Here is a 10856-nt window from a genome sequence, read left to right as displayed (position 1 = left end):
TGACAAACACACTACAGTTTGTGAAACTAAAGGGTTGTGTGTCTGAGAAGGTGGTCAGCAGCAAAGGAGCACCACAGGACTGTACTCTTAACATTTCTCTTCACTCTGTACATCTCAGCCTACCAGTACAACTGGAGTCTTGTCATCTACAGAAATACTCTGATGACTCTGTATTTGTTGGGTGTATCAGTGATGGACAAGAGGCTGAGTACAGGGACCAGGTCAATTACTTTGTGGCACGGTGTGGGAACAATCACCTCACCGTGAATGTGAACGAAACAAAAAGATGATTAAGATGAGAGGCCTCTTCAGCATCGCTGCAGCACAGAATGATATGATACAGCTGCTTCACCTTGGCCAGTCTGACCACCTGTTGTTGCTATTAATCCTATCATATACCCTCTCAAGAAAAGTGCTCTCATCATATCTAAAACTGTTTAAACCTGGACTGAAGGTGCCTCTGAACAGCTTCAGAACCGCTTTGCGTATACAAACTGGGAAGCATTTGAACATCAGGATCTCCAGCTGTACACAGCAGCTGTACTGGACTACATCAATTTTTGCATAAACGCTGTCACTGTGGATAAGTGCAATCTGTTTTATCCAAACTAAAAGCCCATGATGACTGAAGAAGTACAGCACCTGCTCAGGGAGAGGAACCGGCACTAGACAGTGCTGCCCGACCAATCTCAAGAGAAGCATCAGAGACCCCAAAGCTGCCTTCAGGAGAATGATCGAGGCTTGCTTCCACAGGCAAGAGTGGCAGGGAGTCCAGCATATCACAAACTACAGACCCTGCAGCTATTCAGCTGTTCATGGTGATGCTTCATTGCCAAAGGAGCTGAACTGCCCCTTTGCCTGCTCAGAGGTGGAGCCACCAGAGGCAGTCTCACTCCAACCCACCAGCCCACAGCAGTCACCTCTTCTTGGTGGAAGAGCATGAGGTGATGCTTACACTAAGGGCAGTGAAGCCATGGAAAGCGGCAGGACCTGACGGGATGGTGCTACAGGTCTGTGTGGATCAGCCCAAAAAAATCATCAGCCACCCCCCTCACTCCTTGACGGAACAATACAGCACCTGAATGATAAAGAACACACAGAACATTCTTAACGATCCATCTCACCCAGGACATTGTTGGTTTGAACTGCTGCTTTCAAGCAGACGTTTTAGATCAAAAAAGCAAAAACAAACTGATTTAAGAACATTTCTTTATGCTATCACTGCACTTAACAAATCAAAAACTTAAACATCCTTTTATAATGACAACATATGATCGATAAATATAATGTGCAATATAATTTAAAGTTATGTGAATGCCTGTATAATGGGGATGTGTGGTGTTTTTCTTAATTTCATTCATATACGTATCTTCTTATACTAATTGTATTGCTTTTAGGTGAAGTTTATCTTTTTGACACCTGGTAATGCATTTTAATTTCATGATATTTTACTGAGTATATTTTTACAATGATAAATTAGGATCTATTCCGGGAGGTCAATCCTGCCAGCAGTAATAGCCATGCATAATGACAGCATATAAGGAATGATAGGAACATTTTCTTTGTGTTGTTTCACTTTCATTTAATTCAATTTTATTTATTTTTCCAGTTCACATTTCCACATGACCTGTATAGACTTAGAAATGTAAGAATATGTGTGCGAGTGGGAGAAAGTGGCTTGTAGTACAAAGATCTTTGAGGCGTCAACAAGACTGGAAAAGTCCTATATAAATGGATTCCCATGCTGCTGCTAGGGTTTCTGTATGTTCCATCCCTGGACTGCACTCTTTGGGAAATGCTGTTCCTGAAGTCTGCTGGAGTAGCTCTTCTACTGTGGGCATTGCAGCACCTAACACGTCTTTTGCTGGTTGAAAAACGGTTGAAAAGGCCATATTGGATCTAATCTAATCACTTCATATTTCCTAATATTCTTGCAGCTCCTTGGTGGTACAGTTAGAGGCCTTTGCCACGTCTATACTACAACCTTCATCTTCATTTCATCATCATATGTGACTTATCTGGTTGATTGCCTGGCAGCTGCCTGTCTGTCTGCAACTTTACGTCCAATGGGATCTCGCCTTGCTGCTCCATGTCACTTTCGGTGGTGTGTCCCAGCAGGACTTTGGGGTCTGTATTCGTCATACCTCTGAGCATGTACTGTCCCAACTAACATCTTACACAACTGCTGTACATTCACACGGGCATGGCTCTGGTTAAAGCATCCATACAGTCCAAATTGATTTGAGTTTTCCAAGTGTTTCCATTTTAAGACTTCTTCAGTAAATCTCTCTGTTTATTATATCAGAGTAGCAGTGTAACTTTGACTTGACTTTAAGAGCTCTGCATGGACAAGCGCAGTTTACACCAGAGAACTTTTCCATCCATACGTCTCCAGTAGGGACCTGAGGTCATGTCATCAGGGCCTGTTGGCTGTACATCATCCAAGGCTGAGACCTGAAGGAGACAGAATGGCTCTCAGACTCAAGAACTCTCTTCTGCTGAGCCTGAGAGCTGCAGACTCGTGATCTCTTTTAAAAAGCTGCTAAGATCTAATCTTTTATTTCTGTTCAGTTTTTATGTGAAGCACTATTGATCTTTAAAGGTGCTATATAAATAAAGTTTGACTTACTTTGCACAGTTGTTCATCCTGTTACTTCACTGCTGAGTTGATCCATTTTAACAAAAATTTTAAAGATAATTTGAAGCATAATAAAATGAGAATAACAAAGACTGATAAGAATATGAAGTTATAAAACAACTAACCGTAGAACAAGGTTAGTTACCTCGATGATAACTTCATGCTGAATAAAAAAATCTGTTATTTTATGGCAGATTTGTTTTACAAATCTGTGGAGAGGAAAGCAGAGAAGATCATATGAGTGGTTGTTAAAGTGGAAAGGTAGAAACCTGCTGATATATGAGACTATTAATAATGTGGTAAGTAAGCAGTTTTTGTTGGAGCATCTGGCCAAGCCTCATGAGCCGTAGATTTGTGTTTCTATTTATTCATGTAATACTTTGTACTTTTGTTTAATTTTGGTTATTTATCTTCTGTCTCCTTGTTTCCTGTTTTATTTTGTATAGTCTACCCCCTTGGGTATTTACTTTTACTCTTCTGGGCTTAGTTACTGATGGCAGTCATCTGTTTTCCATCTCCTCATTACACTGGGTTTCTGTTACTCATTGCCGGATCATTGTTTAATTCCCATTAGCTTAAGCCTGCAGTGTATCTCTGTTTTAATTATAACTTCTGGAGCGGTCCTTTACTGGTTCAATTCAATTCAATTTTATTTATATAGCGCCAGATTACAACAATTGTCATCTCAAGGCACTTAAGTAATATAGTCAAATTCAAGCCAATTGGAATTCAATTCATTGTAATCATAATCCAATTAATTCATATAGAGCCAATTCAAAAAATAATATCCTAGCTAAGGAAACCAACAGATTGCACCGAAACTTGTCTTCAGTCCAATCTCCCGTCCTGAGCGTGCCTGTGGCGACTGTGGAAAGGAACGACTCCCTTTTAACAGGAAGAAACCTCTGGCAGAACCAGACTCAGGATGGGTGGCCATCCGCCTCGACCAGCTGGGGTTTGAGAAGACAGAAAAGAGGGAAAAGAGGGGGGAAAAACACCATAACGCCATTCAAAGGATATCTGTTGGAACAGGGAAACACAGGTTAATGACCACAATAATGTCACATGTACATAAAATCAATTGTGAAATTAAACAGGGGGAAAAAGAGAGCAAAGTGAGGAAAGGTGTGACAGATGAGGTCCCCCAGCAGTCTAAACCTATAGCAGCTTAACTATGGGATGTTTCAGGATTACCTGAGCCATCCCTAACTATAAGCTTTATCAAAAAGGAAAGTTTTAAAGCCTAATCTTAAAAGTGGAAAGGGTGTCTGCTTCCCGGACATTTACTGGCAGCTTATTCCACAAGAGAGGGGCCTGATAACTGAAGGCTCTATCTCCCATTCTACTTTTAGAAACTCTGGGAACAACAAGTAAACCTGCAGTTTGGGAGCGAAGTGCTCTGTTAGGAAAATATCTTACAATGAGATCTTTAAGATATGATGGAGCTTGGTCATTAGGAGCTTTATATGTGAGGAGAAGAATCTTAAATTCTATTCTGAATTTAACAGGACCAACCTATTGGTTTCATCTGGTTTCATAGATAAGTACAGCTGAGTATCATCAGCATAACAATGGAAATTTATGTCATGCTGTCTGATAATGTTACCTAATGGAAGCATGTATAAAGTAAAAAGAATCGATCCAAGCACAGAACCCTGAGGAACTCCATGACTTACTCCAACGTGTGAGGGAGATTCTTCATTTACAAGAACAAACTGGAATCTATCAGATAAATATGACTTAAACCAGCCTAATGCAGTTCCTTTAATCCCAATAACATGTTCAGGTCCTATTTAGAAGGACGGAGTTATTTTGTTACAATTGGCAGCTATGAATCTGAGCGAGTGGCTCAGTGGCTGTGGAGTCCCCCAGGGGTCAGTTCTTGGACCTCTTCTGTTTAACTTGTATATGCTCCCTTTCGGTCATATATTGCAGAACTTTAACATCAATTATCACAGTTATGCAGATGATACACAACTTTATGTGTCTCTGTCACCAGACGACTGCAGCCCAGCAGACGTACTGTGTCAGTGTCTGGAGGAAATAAGCTCCTGGATGAGAGAGAATTTCTACAATTCTATAAATGAATTCTATTCTAATTCTATAAATGAAGACAAAACTGAGATCATTCTGTTTGGTAGCAAAGAGAAGAGGGTCAGCATTGGTAAATATCTTGAGACTCGGGCCCTTACAATCACTGACCAAGTTGGTAACCTTGGAGTGTTGATAGACTCAGATCTGACTTTCAGCAGCCACATCAAAGCTGCCACAAAGGCAGCTTTTTACCAACTCAGAAACATCAACAGAATTAAAGGTTTTCTCTCCCAAAAAGACCAGGAGAAACTCATCCATGAATTCATCTCCAGTAGACTCGATTACTGTAATGGTCTTTTAACTGGACTTCCCAAAAAGAGCATTAAACATCTGCAGCTCATCCAGAACGCTGCTGCTAGAGTTTTAACCAGGACTAAGAGATCTGAACACATCACACCAGTTTTAAAATCTTTACACTGGCTTCCAGTCAGTCACAGAATAGATTTTAAAAGCCTGCTGATGGTTTTCAAATCTCAGACCGGTTTAAGCTCAAAATACATCTGTGATATGTTCAGAGAATATAAACCAAGCAGAGCTCTTAGATCCAAGGACTCAGGTCAGCTGGTCCAGTCCAGAGTCCAGACCAAACATGGAGAAGTAGCATTTAGCTGTTATGCTGCAAACAAGTGGAACAAACTGCCAGAGGAGATTAAACTGTCACCAAATGTAGACATTTTTAAATCCAGGTTAAAAACATTTCTTTTCTCATGTATCTATGCATGAAATCTGCACGGTATATTTTAACTTATCTAGACTGTTGCTTGTTTTTATTAATTTTAATTAATTTTAATTATCTTATTTATTTATATTTATATTCTATTACATATTTCTAATTCTTTTTCTGCTCCCTGCTGCAATGCTTTTATTTGATGTAAAGCACTTTGAATTGTTTTGTACATGAAATGTGCTATATGAATAAATTTGACTATAATAAACCTTCAGGGATCATCTGTCTACTTCGGTCATCTTTCTTTCAGTATGCATTTAGGTCCACTCTCTCTTAGAACTGGTATTATTCTGCTCAGATGTGTCACTTGTTTGTCTGCCATAATTGAAAGTGACTGAACAGGTTACGTTTTTTTTTTTTACATTCAAATTTGACATCAAAGCAAATAGTAATAGATCAGCACCACTCAGTCCACCGATGATAATTAAAGGTTTCCACACATGATGCAAAGAACCCTTGAATGGGACCATTCTTCTGCATTATGAGCACTTACTGCAGAAATAAACTGACTCCTAACTTCAGATGACTGCACAGTAAGAGGAAACTGTATATTTTTTACATCACATCAACTTCAGAGAAATGTACATTCCGCTATCTTAGTATCTGTTCACGTGTGCAAAGTCTTTTCATGTTCACGTGACTAGTTTTTTTTTTATAGTCGTATGTTTAGGTCACAATTGGGCCATATATATTGATATTGGTATTTCATGACATCAGTCACTTTTCCAGAGCCATCCTTCCTGAACATGACCATCCACCAGATGTGTGAATGTGGATGCTGAAAGTGTTTTCAGTGGTTACTTTGATACCTTTTCTCGCAGTGAGGTGTCCAAGAATACGTAGTAACGTCAATGGTCTCCACACGTTCTCCACCCGGACAACTGAACATGCTTTTTATTTTGAAAGTCTGCACCGGAAGACTCGCCGACCCACAGCGGGCCTGGCGAACGTCAGTATAAGCGTCTTTTTGACCACTTTTTCTGTTATTTGGACGAGACCATGTCAAACAGCAGCGGCGCCAGCAGCAGTTTGGTCATTGCTCAGAAGGCAGTGAAACAGCTCCGCCTTGAAGCCAGCGTCCGCCGGATCAAGGTAAGAAGAACCAAAGTTCAACTGCCTCGCGCGTGACTCCCCAACTGCTCTCGAGCGCATCAGGAGCTTTAATGTGATGCAAATCAGTCATCTGACAGTTATTGTCAGCGGGTTTAGCCGTTGTTGGGGTTCTGTTTGAGTGTCAGATTCAGAGCGCTCATTAGTTAGAGGCACACGCACAACAAACTGTGACTTTGGTTTGAGTTATCTCAGGAAAAAGAGTAAAGGACTTGGAACAGCGAATAGCTCTCCTCAGGGGGACATTCTACTGATCTTTAATGCTGCGAAGTGTCGATTGAAAGGGTAGTTTTAAAGTAGTTTATAGCTGCTTTTATTTAACGTTTAAATGACAGAAGCTCTGCGTCAGATGGCCATGTTGTGTCTTCTTTTGGATCTTCTGATGCTATCCCCAGTGTTCTTTCCTGCTGTGCAGTGAAATGGCAGCAAAGCAGACTGTAGCACAGTGGTCGCTTTGTTGCTGTAGGACTTATTCTGGAACACACGTCAGGCTACTTTCAAGTATGTTTCTAAAATCCCAAACCTTCTGGGTCAGTCCAACCAGCAAAACACACACTGAAGCATTTAACCCAAAAAACACAGAATCACATCCAATTCCAACTGATGACAGTCTATAGCATTCTCATTTCAGTTCAGCAAGACTTGTGAAGTAACTGTTGGAAGAGGGGAACACAACCGTCCTACTAATGACGTTAAACCGGTGTCAGCAACCCTCGACAGCATCACAAAGGAAAAAGAATTCAAACTAATGAAACCAAAGAGTAGAAAAATGAGACTGCAGGATGTGGGGCTGCTGTGGGGCAGTTTGCAGAAAGAGTGCTGCACGGATGTCACATGGGTAAGTGCTTTGGATCACAGATGTGTTTCTGCTTCTGCAGACACAATACAGCAGCAGTGCTGTAGTTTTAGGGCACATGAGGGCACTTTGGACTCATCAGCTACTGTTTAAAGCAACAATACAGAGATTCGCTTTCCACCTTCATGAAGTGTGGGGGCTCGATAAAGACAGATTTAAAAACAGAAGACCAGATAAGTATGAAGCAGCAGAGCTCAAAATGCTTACCTATATATTCCATGGACTTGATACCATCTTCTCAATAAGTCTTTTGTTTCTGGCCTTTACCACCTTGTTTTCTCAAACAGCAGCAGTTTTCCCTGCTCCAAGCTGAGATGACCCGAGTAATGATTAAATAGTTTCACAGTTTACCTCCAAAAGTGTTTTGTCATTAGACTGATAATGTTTTTTTTTTAAAATACTGAAGTGCAAAGAACTGCCGTGGCAGTCATGTTAAAAGGAGCTAAAAAGTTTGCTGCCGAGTTAAATAAATGAGACAATAAGACAAAACTACCATAACATTTTATTTCCATAAAGGTTAAAAACACCACTTCAATTAAATTCAATCAAAAGATTTTTGTTTGTTGCCGTCCGGTTCGTATGCCACAGCTGAGGGAAGGTGCATCGGAGAAATAATTACTTTTGCTAAACAAAAACCCTAAATGTTCCTAAATGAAAGTAAAGGAAATCCAAAGCATCAAATAAAAGGGGCCTGGTCAGTAGAAAGAGGCCCCCTCCCGGTAAGAGGTGGGTCTTGAATAGCCTGGGACACATTACCTGGGAACCTGCAACACTTCTAGTCACTGGGACTTTTGTCCATTTTTCAAAGCAAAACTGCTCCAGCTCCCTCAGGTTGGATGCGTGTACTGGTGTGCAGCAATGTTTAAGTCATGTCACAGATTCTCAGATGGATTGAGGTGTAGCTTTTGACTTGTCCATTCCAACACTTAAACCACTTGAGCACTTTTTTCTGGCCTCTTCTCCATGAAGTCCTGTTCTGTGGACTGTACAGCTTATAGTGGTCATAAGGATAGACACACCAGTCTCCTTCAAGCTGCTTTGGGGGTTACCTCTGGTCTCTTTGTTGCCTCTCTGATTAATGCCCTCATTACTAGGTCTATGAGTTTTGGTGGTCCACCCTCTTCTGGCAGGCTCGTTGTGATGCCATATCCTTTTTATTTTGTGATGATGGATTAGTGGTGCAGGGCTGCACTGTGGTGTGGTAGTTAGCATTGTCGCCTCACAGCAGGAGGGTTTGAATCTCGGCTGGGGCCTTTCACTGTGGAGTTTGCATGTTCTCCCCGTGTATGTGTGGGTTCTCTCAGGCTACGCTGGCTTCCTCCCACTGCCCAAAAACAGGCATCTTAGGTTAATTGGTGACTCTAAATTTACCGTAGGAGTGAGCGTGGATGGGTTTTTTTGTCTCTATGTGGACTAATGACGGCTGGGATAGGCTCCACCCCCCTGTGACCCTTGGTTGGAGTAATTGAGGATAGAAAATGCATTGATGGAATAATGGTGCTCCAAGTCAAAGTTTCAGTTTCAGACACATTTTCACAACCCACCCTGACTTGTACTTCTCCACAACCTTGTTTGGAGAGCTCCTTGGTCTTCGTGGTGTTTCTTGTTTGGTGGTACCTCTTGATGGGTTGTGTTCACATTCTGGTGTATATGCACTTAGTTCATGTGACACACAGAGGCACACTGGTGCACCTTTTTTAACTCATTTTGTGCATTCTGGAGGTAATTGCATGCACAACTTATTATTTTTATTTTTTTATTTTTTTAATAAGGTTTTTTAAACTCTTCATTCAAGCTTTTTTATTTTTTTATCACCACCTCTGAAAGTAAGGAGGAGGGAAGAGATAAACCAGGCAGCCCATCTCAAGAAAGCCACTCTGCAGCCCGTGGAGCCAGCTTCATAGTGATTTCGTGTGTCGGTTGTGGCCTTTTCCCTGTTAGCAACTGTAATTCAAGAAATTCTTTGACCTAATGTTGATTTTAAATGTATTCCCCCTTTACATATATGAATATATGCTTAAAAACTGCGTATTAGAAAAACGTATCTGAGATCTCTCTTCTTCTTTGTATGTTATTCAGGTTTCTCAGGCTGCTGCAGAACTGAAGACCTACTGTTTGCAAAATGCTCACAAAGATCCTCTCCTGACTGGGGTACCCTCAAGTGATAACCCATTCAGGCCTCCTAAGTCATGTGTCCTTCTGTGAGATGTGAGCTGCTCTTTTCATGAGCTGATAAATATTAATAAACTCTTGAAGTCTTTCTTTTTCCAGCCACACAGTACTTATTAGTCTGCTTTCTTCTTCTGAAACTCCCAAATGACTGTGCTACTGTTTTTTTTAGAGCACACTACACATTCCACTAAGTAACAGTTTGTTCATGTTGTTGCAGGGCAGTGAAGGAGGGCAGAATACCCAAACAAATGCATTTGGATTTTCTCAAGGTGTACCGCCAATGTTGAAGATAAAGACCAGAAACACCTCCACCACTCCTGCTGCTGTTGATGATAAAAAAGATAGTTATGCTGAACGTTACCTTATTGTATCTGGTTTGTTTTTATTTCTGGCCTTTGCTCATAATGAAAAGAAAATATAATTTCATGTATTTTTGGTTTCTACATACCAAAACAGCGCTTTTGTAATGTAATGATTGTTCATCATTAAAAGTTACCACAGCTTTATTTTTAACGGTTACTGTAGATGTATCTGGCATGTATTTTGCATCGCATTATTTTTCGTCTTTATTTCACCTGCACAGATTAATCTGTTGGGAGCTTGACAACAAAAACATGGAAGTAATGCTGGAGAATTTAGCAATTGTTTTGCTCTTTGTCGCCCTGCTAATGTACAGCCATCCACATGAATCTGTTCACAGGTTTTTGAGGCCACAAAGATGCCATCAAAAGCCCACAAAATGGTGTGGTGCAGGACTGAAAACCAAAGTTGTGAACTGTGATGTCTCTGGGCGCTCTTGGGAAGCTTCAGGCCCAGGAGTGTGTGTACCTCAAAACAAGCCAGAAGCACATAGTTTTAAAGTTCACAAAAGTTTTTTTTCATGAAACTATTCTGATAGTGGATTTCTTTCAGGCACAACCTCTTTATAATCTCTGACTGTATTTTCTGAACAGCATTTCTTTGTTTCATACAACTGGAACCTGAACATCACCAGGTCTCAACTGTCAAATAAAACACATCACAGTAAATTAAGATTTATGTTTTCTTCCAATTTCCTATGTCCTGATAACAAGTGCAATGATAATCTTTGTGTGTTTGTGATTTTTTTATTTTTACATATTTTCTCATGTTTTCTCTGTGTTCTTCTTTTACGTGTATATCACACTGAACATATCAGACACCGTATAAATAAATTGTTTTACTTAAGTTCATCTGAAAATGTTCTTTTTTCAGGGATTTCTCTTTGACACCATCTTTTC

The 10856-nt window shown here is 40.5% G+C and overlaps 2 protein-coding genes across 2 annotated transcripts in view; one reads left to right on the top strand and one right to left on the bottom strand.

Annotated features, from left to right (window-relative positions):
* Positions 1-10856, bottom strand: part of cln3 (CLN3 lysosomal/endosomal transmembrane protein, battenin) — a 313824-nt gene that overhangs the window by 42681 nt on the left and 260287 nt on the right. The window lies entirely within an intron of this gene.
* Positions 6383-10424, top strand: LOC140274029 (guanine nucleotide-binding protein G(I)/G(S)/G(O) subunit gamma-10). The gene is made up of 3 exons (XM_072369717.1): positions 6383-6551; positions 9505-9633; positions 9815-10424. Exons 1-2 carry the CDS (start codon positions 6459-6461, stop codon positions 9628-9630), a joined length of 219 nt encoding a protein of 72 aa, XP_072225818.1. The 5' UTR covers positions 6383-6458; the 3' UTR covers positions 9631-9633; positions 9815-10424.

The sequence above is a fragment of the Leuresthes tenuis genome, unplaced genomic scaffold, assembly GCF_036924035.1.
Source record: "Leuresthes tenuis unplaced genomic scaffold, fLeuTen1.0.hap1 SCAF_17, whole genome shotgun sequence".
In the NCBI taxonomy this organism is placed as follows: Eukaryota; Metazoa; Chordata; class Actinopteri; order Atheriniformes; family Atherinopsidae; genus Leuresthes; species Leuresthes tenuis.
Note: the sequence above shows the minus strand (reverse complement) of the source record. Positions and strands in the feature narration are given on the sequence as shown.

Bases quoted from the DNA above. Each gene is read 5' to 3' on its own strand.
- LOC140274029 (XM_072369717.1), top strand. From the start codon at position 6,459: ATGTCAAACAGCAGCGGCGCCAGCAGCAGTTTGGTCATTGCTCAGAAG. The intron at 6,552-9,504 runs GTAAGAAGAACC...TATGTTATTCAG, and splicing joins CCAGCGTCCGCCGGATCAAG to GTTTCTCAGGCTGCTGCAGA.